Below are 13037 nucleotides of genomic sequence, written 5' to 3'. Positions count from 1 at the left end.
TGATTGTGACGGGAGGCCATCAAGTCCAGCTCCGGCAGTCCCCACCTGTCCACGAGTAGCTGAAACACCTCTGGGTGAAGCGACCATTCCCCGGGATGCACGTCGTGACGGCTGAGGAAGTCCGCTTCCCAATTGAGGACTCCAGGGATGAAGACCGCCGAGATCGCTGGAATGTGACCCTCCGCCCAAGTCAGGATGCGAGACACCTCCGACATCGCTGCCCGACTGCGAGTTCCTCCTTGGTGGTTGATATACGCCACCGTGGTGGCGTTGTCGGACTGCACCTGTACCGCCCTTCCGTGAAGAGCGGGGTCGGACGACTGCAGGGCCCTGTATACAGCCCTCAGTTCCAGGATGTTGATGGGAAGAAGAGTTTCTTCCGCAGACCAACGACCCTGGAGAGACAATGAGCCGGTCACTGCCCCCCAACCCCGGAGACTGGCATCCGTCGTGAGCAGGACCCAGTCCGGGATCCAAAAGGGGCGCCCCTTGACCAGATGAGCTGTCTGAAGCCACCAAGCCAAAGATTGCCGAACGTCCGGAGACAACACCAGCACCTGAGAGCGGATCCGGTGAGGTAACCCGTTCCATTCCGATAGAATCAGCCCCTGCAGGGGCCGGGAATGGAACTGGGCAAATTCCACCATGTCGAATGTCGACACCATGGACCCCAGAACTCTCATTGCCGAATGGACCGACAGGCGCAACTGCTCAGGCAACTGCGTATCCGCAGCTGTAGGGAGGCGACCTTCTCCGGAGTCAGGTAGATCCTTTGCTGACGCGAATCCAGCAGGGCTCCCAAATGAACCATCCGCTGTGATGGAATCAGGGAGGACTTTTTCCAATTTATCAACCACCCGTGTGCTTGCAGGCAAGCGATCGTCAGGTGGAGATGTTGAAGCAGTACCTCTGGGGAGCTCGCCAGCAACAGGAGGTCGTCCAGATACGGCAGCAGCCGTACATTCTGGTTCCGAAGATGTGCGGCCATGACCGCCATAATCTTCGTGAACACCCTCGGCGCCGTGGAGAGACCAAAGGGTAGCGCCCGGAACTGATAGTGGTGTTGAAGGATAGCGAACCTCAGATACCGCTGGTGCGAAGGTGGTATCGGAACATGGAGGTAGGCGTCCTGGATATCCAGGGACACCATGTAATCCCCCGGTTCCATCGCCAGAATGATGGAACGTAACGTCTCCATCCACAATTTGGGAACCCTGAGGAATTTGTTCAGAGACTTCAAGTTGAGGATAGGGCGATGAGAACCATTGGGTTTCTGCACCAGAAACAGAGACGAATAATACCCCGTCCCTCGTTGTGATTGAGGAACGGGAACAATGACCCCTGCTTTCAGCAAGGACTCTATAGCCTCCTGAATCCGTAACGCCTTGGTCTTGTCCTGAGAAGGACTCGTGCAGAAAAACTGGTGGGGTGGTCTGTACCGAAAAGACAGGGCGTACCCCTGGGAGACCACTTCTCGAACCCAGGCATCCGTGGTGGTATTGTGCCAGCACTGGGCAAATAGAAGAAGTCGGCCTCCCACTCTGAGGTCCCCCAGAGGGAAGCCCGTCCCATCAGGCCGCAGGTTTATCTTCCTGCTTGGAAGAAGGGCGCCGTGCACTCCAGGCTTGCTTCTTGGGCTTAGAGGCAGTCTTACTCGCAGATTGTCTCGGGAAGGACTGACCTTTCGCCTTCCCCTGAACCCGAAAGGAACGAAAAGCCGAACTCCGAACCTTAGCAGGCAGTGCCGCCGAAGGGAGGAAGGCTGACTTGGATTTAGCCAGGGTATCCACAATTTTGTCCAAGTCCGGACCAAATAGTAATTCCCCATTGAAAGGTAAGGCCTCCAGGCCCTTCTTTGAATCAGAGTCCGCTCTCCAGGACCGCAACCATAAGGATCGGCGGCCAGACACCGCTGCAGCCGATACCCGCGAAGTCAGCAGACTAGCATCTAAAGAAGCTTCTCCAATGTAAGAAGCAGCGTCCCTCATCTGTCCCAACAACGCCCGCTGGACATCCGGAGCGTCATCCGAGAAGGTATCTTCCAATGCATTGGCCCACCCCTCAATGGCCTTGGCCACCCTGGAGATGGCCATGGACGGTCGGGCCACCGCCCCGGAGAGGGAGTAAATAGACTTTAAACAAGTCTCAACTTTCCTGTCCGTGGGATCCTTCAGCGAGGATATCGACGGTAATGGTAAAGTAGCGCCCCGAGTTAAACGGGTGACATGGGAATCCACCGCCGGTGGAGTTTCCCATTTTTTACAATGTGCCTCAGGGAAGGGATAATTAGAAGCCAACCGCTTCTGAGGAAGGAATCTCTTACTGGGCGCCTGCCAAGCTACCGACATATGATCCGTCAACTGATCCGACAGGGGAAACACCGCAGAAGCCACCCTAGTTTTTTTGAAACTAGGAAACTTCGACTTAGGAACCGGTGCCTCATCCTCTATAAGAAGAATAGCTCGCACCGCCCTAACCAGTGCTCGCACATTAATGGACGACTTGGTATCCATTTCCTGGACCGAGGCGTCCGAGTCAGTGTCATCAGGGACCTCCCCATCATCTGAGGAACCCTCTGAGTCCGATACCTGAGCAGCCCGTGCCATGAGTGAGCGTTTTGAAACCCTAGAAGGCATGTCAGTCTGCAACATTGACTGAAAAACCGAGGAAGCGGCCGCCAAATTTTGTACTGAGTTGGAGAGCACATCCACCCAGGGTGGAGGAGTCACCATAGGGGCCTGAAAAGGTACCACAGGCTGCTGCGGCACAGGGGAAGCCTGTATATACATAGGCAACCCCGCATAGGGACCCACCGACTGAGACCCAGGAGGACTCCGCAATAACTGCGGGACACCCGGGGAATGGGGGATGGTCGGCTGGGGTAACGCCCTAGTAGGGAGAGCAGTCGGGACCGATAGACGGTCCGCAATAGACACCAGCACTTGAGAAAACATCGCCCACGGTGGTTCCTGCGTCAGAGAAGGTCTGGATGGGCCAGGAGCCACCTGGCACCGACTACACAGACCCTCGTGTGACAAATCCTCCCTATCCACTCCTGCAGAACAGCGTCCGCAGGAGGCCAACATCGGAGCCACTGAGCACTCAACCTCCTCGTCTGACATGACAGAATATATTATATATCTGGCACCAGGGTAGAAGTAAAACGCACTCACCGGTGTGCTGAACAACAGCCCACAATATGGCACTGAGTAGCACACAACTGTATGTGACGGACCTCACAAATACGTGATCTATATAAGTGAGGTCAGTAGAAACGCCCCTCCCCCACACACCTGTAGGGCTTGTAGGAGAAGTAAAGGGATAGGTATAAGCTGACAGTAAGCGGAAAATAAGCACAGACAGGCAGCACTAGCAAAAGTCACATACCATGCAGGAAGATATACTCACTGCACCTTTCCACTACAATCAACCTGCACAGATTCAGTGTCTGGGAGGGCTATAGTGCTGTGTACGCTGTCCTTAATCAGGGGAGAGGTACACAGGGGGACCGGTCCGCATGCTCCCTGAGAGATCTGCGCTGCCACTGTGAGAAAATGGCCGCTGGAGACCTCAGAGGAGGAGTGGCCGAGTAATCTGCAGCTCAGCGACGCCAGACTGCGTGCTGAAAGGCGCGCTGAGCTGAGGGGAGGAGCCGCTGACAGGGAAGGCTTCCTCCCCTGGCTGGCCATAACCCCAGGGATGCTGGCTTCCCGCTTGCCCCTCTATCCCTGGTGGTCTAGTGGTACCACGGGTTATGGGGGGCCCGCCGCCACTGCCAGCAGCCTCCGGTCTGTCCCCAGGACCGGAGGCTAAAGGACTGCATTTAAGGCATTCCGCGCGCCGCCACTAGCCAGCGACGCGCGGCTTACCTGCATCCCCGGCGACTCCGGCAGCAGTCCTGGGAGGTAGACAGAGTCCGGTTAGTACGGACTCTGCCCTCCCGCCGCGATCCCCAGATCAGTACTGGCGTCGCGGCGCCAGTCGGGGATCAGAGCGGCAGCGTGGGCGTCTGTATAGACAGCCCTTCGCTGCCGTCTGTAGTAAAAAGAGATTAAAATAAATAAAATCTAACTTAAAATAAAAGCTTCTGGGGGCTGCTCCTGCAGCCCCCCTGCGCGGTGACCGACTCCGGCCGGGCACCAGCTTACACTGAGGTGCCTGTGGCTCGGGGGCGGGGTATAGAGGAGGACCCAAGTGCATCCTGGGAGCTAAAAGCTTAACTGTGTGGTGCCCATGGATCCTGTTCCAGCTATAACCCCAAGGTCAACCCTGTGGACCCCCTATGGACCCTGAAGTAGAAAGAGGGGGTGTACTCCGGTCACCTTACCCCTGCATACATAGAGGGGACGTACTCCTGTCACCTTACCCCTGCATACATAGAGGGGACGTACTCCTGTCACCTTACCCCTGCATACATAGAGGGGGTGTACTCCGGTCACCTTACCCCTGCATACATAGAGGGGGTGTACTCCGGTCACCTTACCCCTGCATACATAGAGGGGGTGTACTAGGGTCACCTTACCCCTGCATACATAGAGAGGGGTGTACTAGGGTCACCTTACCCCTGCATACATAGAGAGGGACGTACTCCGGTCACCTTACCCCTGTATACATAGAGGGGACGTACTCCGGCCACCCTACCTCTGCATACATAGAGGGGACGTACTTCGGTCACCCTACCCCTGCATACATAGAGGGGGTGTACTCCGGTCACCTTACCCCTGCATACATAGAGGGGGCGTACTCCGCTCACCTTACCCCTGCATACATAGAGAGGGACGTACTCCGGTCACCTTACCCCTGCATACATAGAGGGGGTGTACTCCGGTCACCTTACCCCTGCATACATAGAGAGGGCGTACTCCGGTCACCTTACCGCTGCATACATAGAGGGGGCGTACTCATAGAAAGATTGCAGAAAATAACCATTTGGCCCATCTAGTCTACCCTTTTTTTACCTTTTTGGTATCCTCAAGCCTATTTGATCTTTAGTTCTTACTCTGGTCACCCTACTCCTGCATACAGAGAGGAGTGTACTGTGGTCACCCGGGCCTACACAGAGAGAGGAGTGTACTGTGATCACCAAGGTCTATACAGAGAGAGGAGTGTACTGTGGTCACCAAGGTCTATACAGAGAGAGGAGTGTACTGTGGTCACCCGGGCCTACACAGAGAGAGGGGTGTACTGTGGTCACCCGGGCCTACACAGAGAGAGGAGTGTACTGTGATCACCCGGGCCTACACAGAGAGAGGAGTGTACTGTGGTTACCCGGGCCTACACAGAGAGAGGAGTGTACTGTGGTTACCCGGGCCTACAGAGAGAGAGGAGTGTACTGTGGTCACCCGGGCCTACACAGAGAGAGGAGTGTACTGTGATCACCCGGGCCTACACAGAGAGAGGAGTGTACTGTGGTTACCCGGGCCTACACAGAGAGAGGAGTGTACTGTGGTTACCCGGGCCTACAGAGAGAGAGGAGTGTACTGTGGTCACCCGGGCCTACACAGAGAAAGGAGTGTACTGTGGTCACCCGGGCCCACACAGAGAGAGGAGTGTACTGTGGTTACCCGGGCCTACACAGAGAGAGGAGTGTACTGTGGTTACCCAGGCCTACACAGAGAGAGGTGTACTCTAAAGGCTGAAAGCATGTAATACTAAAGAGATGGAGATAAGACAGACTTCTTGGTGGAGAAATGTTTTCTGTGTACTCACCTCAGACTTAGGTTATTGATATGGAAGGTCACATCATCTGCCTCATTGTGACTGAAATCTGACAGCTCCTCCTGTGATGTCTCCTAAACAGAACAGAAAGGAAGAGAGTTAGGAACATACCTACACCCTGCGCAATCCCACAGACTCATCAGAACACCCATTGCAGGTTCCTACACCGTGCGCGATCCCACAGACTCATCAGAACACCCATTGCAGGTTCCTACACCCTGCACGATCCCACAAACTCATCAGAACAGTCAGTGCAGGTTCCTACACCCTGCGAGATCCCACAGACTCATCAGAACACTCAGTGCAGGTTCCTACACTCTAGTGATCAGTATCTACTTAAATGTAAAAATATAGCAACAGATGTAAAGTGTACCTCAGACTCCTCTGTTGGGGTGTGCTCAGTGGAAGGAGAGTACATCCTGGGTTCCCCAGTGCACACATCCGATGGTGGCTCCCATTGCGTGGTGCCAGTGGGTATGTGCCAATAGTAAGTTCCTGATGTGTCCTGCACCCGCATCCACCCTGAGGGCAGATCAGAGTCCGTCTCCAGTGAGTTTCGTGGCCAGAAGCAATCTGCACAGACAGAACTTTGTACATTACCAGAGACATATACAGTCAAACAATGATCCCACATACCTCCCCATAGACAGCACATACACACTAATGATCCCACAGACCACCCCCCCCCCCCCCCCCGAGACAGCACATACACATTAGTGATCCCACAGACCTCCCCAGAGATAGAACATACACTAATGATCTCAGTCCTTCTCAGAGAGTTTCTGCTAACATGTCATTACTGGATAATTAGTAAGTGCCGCTAGAAACTGCTCTTAAGTCTGTTAATAGTTATACAGTAGTTCAGATATGTTATGAAGTCCATCACTCTACAGTGAGAAAGATTACTTACTTGGAGAATATTGAAGACAATATTCAATCTGCACAGGAGCAGGGTCCCAAAAACCTCACCGAAAGATCAGAGTTTATGATGCTCCAAGAAATGGCAATCAATCCAAACCATGGACATCCAGGCCTCAGGGCAACTGTTTAAGTTCAAGATTCTTCATTCAGATGAAGTGTGGCTCTCATGGAAGGGTAGTCAGAGAAAATCCTCTTACCAGAAAATCCAAACCATTGCAGTATGACTTGGGGTTACAAAGTACAACCAGAATAATAAAACATAACATTTCTGGAACAATGTCCTCTGGACAAAGATGACCAATGAGATGTCTGGTATTAATATAAAATGACACAAAAGTTAAACAAAGGAGCATATCCCAACCAACCATCAGGCATGGTGATTTGTGGGGTTTTGCAGCCACAGGACTAGTGGTATAACTATGAATGCCTCTATACCGGAGTATTCTAGAAAGAAAAGAGATGCTGCCTTTCCATCCAACAATGGAATCTTGGCTAAAATTGGACAATGAACCTAAGGAAATCCACAAATCTAAAACCAAGCAGCAGACAAAGACAGGGATCAAGGATTTGGAATAACCAAGTCCAGATAATGTAAAGGGACCTAAAGAGCCGTGAATATAAACCGAAGGCCGTCAAAAATCGGTGCTGGAAAGAGCAAGTCAAAATCCCCCAAATACAATGTAGTCTCAGAAAAGATGACAGATTTGAAAGTTTCACATATCTGTACATCATTTAGCTGACAAAGACCAATCACCACAATCATTTCCCATATACCTTCTCCATCCATCAGGGTGAAAATGGACCAGCCAGAAAACAATCACAACTTCAGTGACAAGTTTTGTGTCCGGAAATGTAGCAATATGACCACTCGCTTCCTGCCTTCCAGATGTGGCTTCCGACCACCCGCTTCCTGCCTTCCAGATGTGGCTTCCGACCACCCGCTTCCTGCCTTCCAGATGTGGCTTCCGACCACTCGCTTCCTGCCTTCCAGATGTGGCTTCCGACCACCCGCTTCCTGCCTTCCGTTTTCTGGATGTGGCTTACGACCACCCGCTTCCTGCATTCTGAATGTGGCTTCTGACCACCTACTTCCTGCATTCTGGATGTGGCTTCTGACCACCCGCTTCCTGTTTTCTGGATGTGGCTTCTGACCACCCACTTCCTGCCTTCTGGATGCTTCCGACCACCCGCTTCTCGTCTCCTGGATGTGGCTTCCAATCACCAGCTTCCTGCCTTTGGATTCCAACCACCCGCTTCCAGTCTTCTGGATGTAGCTTCCGTCCACCTGCTTCCCGCATTATGGATTTGGCTTCTGTCCACCTGCTTCCCACCTTCTAGACGTGGCTTTAGTCCAGCTGCTTTCTGCCTTCTGGACGTGGCTTTAGTCCAGCTGCTTTCTGCCTTCACGTGGCTTTAGTCCAGCTGCTTTCCGCCTTCTGGACGTGGCTTTAGTCCACATGCTTTCCACCTTCTTGATGTGGCTTCCGTCTACCTGCTTCCCACCTCCTGCATGTGGCTTCCGACCACCCGCCTCCTGTTTTCTGTAAGTGGCTTCAGACCATCCACTTCCCGCCTTTTGGATGTGGCTTCCGGCCCCACCTGCTTCCCACCTTCTGGATGTGTCTTCCGACCACCCATTTCCCACATTATGGACGTTGGTTCAGTCCACATGCTTCCCATCATTTGGATCAGGCTTCCGATCACCCGCTTCCCGCCTTCTGGAAATGTAGCAATCCAACCACCTGCTTCCAGTATTCTGTAAATGTACAGTAGCAATCCGACCAACTGCTTTCCGCCCCCTGGATGTGGCTTTAGTCCACCTCCTTTCCGCCTTCTTGATGTGGCTTCCGTCTACCCGCTTCCCACCTCCTGCATGTGGCTTCGGACCACCCGCCTCCTGTTTTCTGTAAGTGGCTTCAGACCATCTGCTTCCCGCCTTCTAGATGTGGCTTCCGACCACCCACTTCCCACATTATGGACGTTGCTTCAGTCCACGTTTCCCGTCATTTGGATCAGGCTTCCGATCACCCGCTTCCTGCCTTTGGCTATCGACCACTCGCATCCCACCTTCTGGATGTGTCCTCCGTCCACATGCTCACAGTCATCTGGATGTGGCTTCCAACCACCTGCTTCCCACTATCAGGATGTGGCTTCCATCCACCTGCTTCATGCCTTCTGGATGTGTCTTCAGACTACCCGCTTCCCGCCTTCTGGAAACGTAGCAATCCCACCATCTGCTTCCAGCATTCTGTAAATGTACAATAGCAATCTGACCACCTGCTTCCAGCATTCTGTAAATGTACAGTAGCAATCTGACCACCTGCTTCCAGCATTCTGTAAATGTACAGTAGCAATCCGACCACCTGCTTCCAGTATTCTGTAAATGTACAGTAGCAATCTGACCACCTGCTTCCAGCATTCTGTAAATGTACAATAGCAATCCGACCACCTGCTTCCAGTATTCTGTAAATGTACAATAGCAATCCGACCACCTGCTTCCAGTATTCTGTAAATGTACAGTAGCAATCTGACCACCTGCTTCCAGCATTCTGTAAATGTACAGTAGCAATCCGACCACCTGCTTCCAGTATTCTGTAAATGTACAGTAGCAATCTGACCACCTGCTTCCAGCATTCTGTAAATGTACAATAGCAATCCGACCACCTGCTTCCAGTATTCTGTAAATGTACAGTAGCAATCCGACCACCTGCTTCCAGCATTCTGTAAATGTACTGTAGCACAGTAGCAATCCGACCACCTGCTTCCAGTATTCTGTAAATGTACAGTAGCAATCCGACCACCTGCTTCCAGTATTCTGTAAATGTACAGTAGCAATCTGACCACCTGCTTCCAGCATTCTGTAAATGTACAATAGCAATCCGACCACCTGCTTCCAGTATTCTGTAAATGTACAGTAGCAATCCGACCACCTGCTTCCAGCATTCTGTAAATGTACTGTAGCACAGTAGCAATCCGACCACCTGCTTCCAGTATTCTGTAAATGTACAGTAGCAATCCGACCACCTGCTTCCAGTATTCTGTAAATGTACAGTAGCAATCCGACCACCTGCTTCCAGCATTCTGTAAATTTACAGTAGCAATCCGACCACCTGCTTCCAGCATTCTGTAAATGTACAGTAGCAATCTGACCACCTGCTTCCAGCATTCTGTAAATGTACAGTAGCAATCTGACCACCTGCTTTGCGCCTTCTGGATGTGGCATCCGACCACAAACTTCCTGAATTCTGAATAATCAGACTAATGAATGCAACAAGCGAATATATTGTGCTCTTCACACCTATTTTTCACACCTAATATTTGTTTACCCGAGACAAATTATGAAGGATACATGAAAGAAAGAGCAGAGGAAATAAATTATATATATTTAGCACTAAATCATGTATTCATTTTCTCCAATCTGACATTGATATTCGTATATGATCTCAGCTTCCCGTGACTTCCAAGGCACCGTCTGACTATTCTTCTGATGCATTATTATTTTACCTCTTGTCCCATCAGCTGCCTACCAATGGAATCCAGCTCTGACTGTACAGCTACAACCGATGGCCGCCCCGCTCTGGTATCAGTGGAAGGGGTGGGGAGTGGATGGGTACACCCTGTACGTATGGCGAATAGTGTGGTTGAGATGCACATTCAATCAAAAAAAGATGCTCGGCGCACGGAACCTGGCATGACACTTCTGTAGCAACCTTGAGTGGGGAGGATGGGTGCAGAGGGTGAAGGGCATTGACCATTAGGGTAATAGAGCTAGGACCGGACATATGATGAGATCCCAGTTCATGTACCCTCTACGCTATATCTCTGAATAGACCATGGATCAGCGCCAGACAGCTCTCCAAGGGTCACCGGAACGCGGCTCCACATTTACTATCATGCGGAGTGCGGCCAAACCTACGTATAGCAACTGGAGTGAGGTCATTGTCTCCCAACGTCTCTGGGAGCTGCTCTGAGAACTTGTTCAATCAGGCTCCTATAGCGACATCTAGAACCGCTTACTTCCTAGTATGTCTACGCATGCTGCTGCTTCTACTTGGAGTCAGGCAATTTACCAACGGCCACCTACAAAGCTTGGTAGCGGGCTTAAAGATACTGGGCTCAACCACCAGAGAACGGGATATGGTTTAGCACTGTTATGGCAGTCACAGGGCACAAACATATGCAGCATCTTAAAGCAACAAGATGTTTATTTGTACCAAAGTGAATACTTTAGCGGTAGGTACTGGGGATAGTACAGACGACACACAATCCTTAGTCAGGATAGAGAAATGAACCTCAAATACGCCGCACACTTCATCGTTAACGTGCAGCATGGCAATAAAATAGTCCCGCATTACATAAACGCGGGAATACACAATATGGGGCTCACAGCTAGTTGTATTCGGCCAGTTACCGCCCATTTCACAAAAAGAGTGGTCCAATCAATCCATCGGCACTTGCAATCTCAGTCCGCGAGCGAGTGCCTGATTCAGCACATGCACAGCCCCAATTTCTTTCTGCAGAGCAGGCACTTTATACCGAGATCTGCGGGAAGCGTCAGAATCAGACCTGTTATGTATAGAATCAGATCCGCGGGAAGCGTCAGAATCAGACCTGTTATGTATAGAATGAGATCCCCGGGAAGCGTCAGAATCAGACCCGTTATGTATAGAATGAGATCCGCGGGAAGCGTCAGAATCAGACCCGTTATGTACAGAATGAGATCCGCGGGAAGCGTCAGAATCAGACCCGTTATGTATAGAATGAGATCCGCGGGAAGCGTCAGAATCAGACCTGTTATATATAGAATGAGATCCCCGGGAAGCGTCAGAATCAGACCTGTTATGTATAGAATGAGATCCCCGGGAAGCGTCAGAATCAGACCTGTTATGTATAGAATGAGATCCGCGGGAAGCGTCAGAATCAGACCCGTTATGTATAGAATGAGATCCGCGGGAAGCGTCAGAATCAGACCTGTTATGTATAGAATGAGATCCCCGGGAAGCGTCAGAATCAGACCCGTTATGTATAGAATGAGATCCCTAGGAAGCGTCAGAATCAGACCTGTTATGTATAGAATGAGATCCGCGGGAAGCGTCAGAATCAGACCTGTTATGTATAGAATGAGATCCGCGGGAAGCGTCAGAATCAGACCTGTTATGTATAGAGAAACTGTCTGGGTCTCCCCCTATATCGCGTCATCGTGGACGTTACACATACACACACTGTATATCCCCATTCTATATCCTACCTGCATCATCGGGGGAGCCATAGGACGGACTTCCCTGAGACAGCGTTGCCCAGCTGGAGTCCTCATCACTTCCCGCAGTGTTCCTCATCCCAAACAGGAGGCTGGCACTGCGCCCGGCTTCTCTGGGGCCCTCATTTAGCTCCTTCCCATTGTCTGGCACAATCTCTGAGCTCAGCTCCGAGGTCTCAGTAGTAACAGGGTCAGTGACTTCGCTCTGGGCCGGGGTCAGGTCATCGTCTTCGTCGTCTCCATCATCTGCATCTTGCGCATGGATGAAGAGAGGAGTAGTTATCATGCTGCTCAGATTCACACAGTTGAGCGCGGACACCTCCAGATCCTGCAGCTCGCTCCGTTTCTCTTTCTCCTCATTCCGGTTGGTCCAGTCTTTGTTGCCGCGTTCCGGATCAGGGTTGCAGTTCTGATCCTCCTTTTCATGTTCGGCCGCTTTGCGCAGTTGGTTCTGCCCTTCTTTTAGCCACTTTGGGTTGGTGCGGTCAGAAGCAGCACTGCCACTCAGCTCTGCACTGACCAGCCCCATGGCACTCTGCAGATCGGTGTGGGCATAGATCTGCCGGCTCTTGGGTGACAGGAGGTCGTTGTGAGATGTGAGGAGGCTGAGGGTGAGGGCAGACACCGGACTCTTCTCAGTCAGAGGTCCTGACATAGTAACTGTAAGGCTGAGGAACAAGAGCAACAGAGACTGATCATGCAAAGCCCCCATCAGAGCCACATAACAGGCCAGATATCAGTATGAGCTATAGATGACACAGGTCATTACTAGTATGAGCTATAGATGACACAGGTCATTACTAGTATGAGCTATAGATGACACGGGTCATTACTAGTATGAGCTATAGATGACACAGGTCATTACTAGTATGAGCTATAGATTACACAGGTCATTACTAGTATGAGGTATAGATTACACAGGTCATTACTAGTATGAGCTATAGATGACACGGGTCATTACTAGTATGAGGTATAGATGACACAGGTTATTACTAGTATGAGCTATAGATGACACAGGTCATTACTAGTATGAGCTATAGATGACACGGGTCATTACTAGTATGAGCTATAGATTACACAGGTCATTACTAGTATGAGCTATAGACACAGGTTATTACTAGTATGAGCTATAGATTACACA

At 51.2% G+C, this 13037-nt stretch overlaps 1 protein-coding gene across 3 annotated transcripts in view; it reads right to left on the bottom strand.

Annotated features, from left to right (window-relative positions):
* Positions 1–13037, bottom strand: part of APBB1 (amyloid beta precursor protein binding family B member 1) — a 125322-nt gene that overhangs the window by 93906 nt on the left and 18379 nt on the right. For all 3 annotated transcript variants that reach the window (XR_015873001.1, XM_088460044.1, XM_088460045.1), the window contains 3 exons: positions 11888–12564; positions 6092–6291; positions 5710–5792 (listed from right to left, as the gene is read on the bottom strand). Coding sequence is in view for 2 of the 3 variants with exons in the window: in XM_088460044.1 (XP_088316170.1) it covers positions 5710–5792; positions 6092–6291; positions 11888–12551 (947 nt within the window). In the remaining variant the exon portion in view is untranslated. The remainder of the gene's footprint in view (positions 1–5709; positions 5793–6091; positions 6292–11887; positions 12565–13037) is intronic.

The sequence above is a fragment of the Taudactylus pleione genome, unplaced genomic scaffold (genome assembly GCF_031769625.1).
Source record: "Taudactylus pleione unplaced genomic scaffold, aTauple2 ptg000966l, whole genome shotgun sequence".
Taxonomy (NCBI): Eukaryota; Metazoa; Chordata; class Amphibia; order Anura; family Myobatrachidae; genus Taudactylus; species Taudactylus pleione.
The sequence above is the reverse complement of the archived record's forward strand: the minus strand, read 5'-3'. Positions and strand labels throughout refer to the sequence as shown.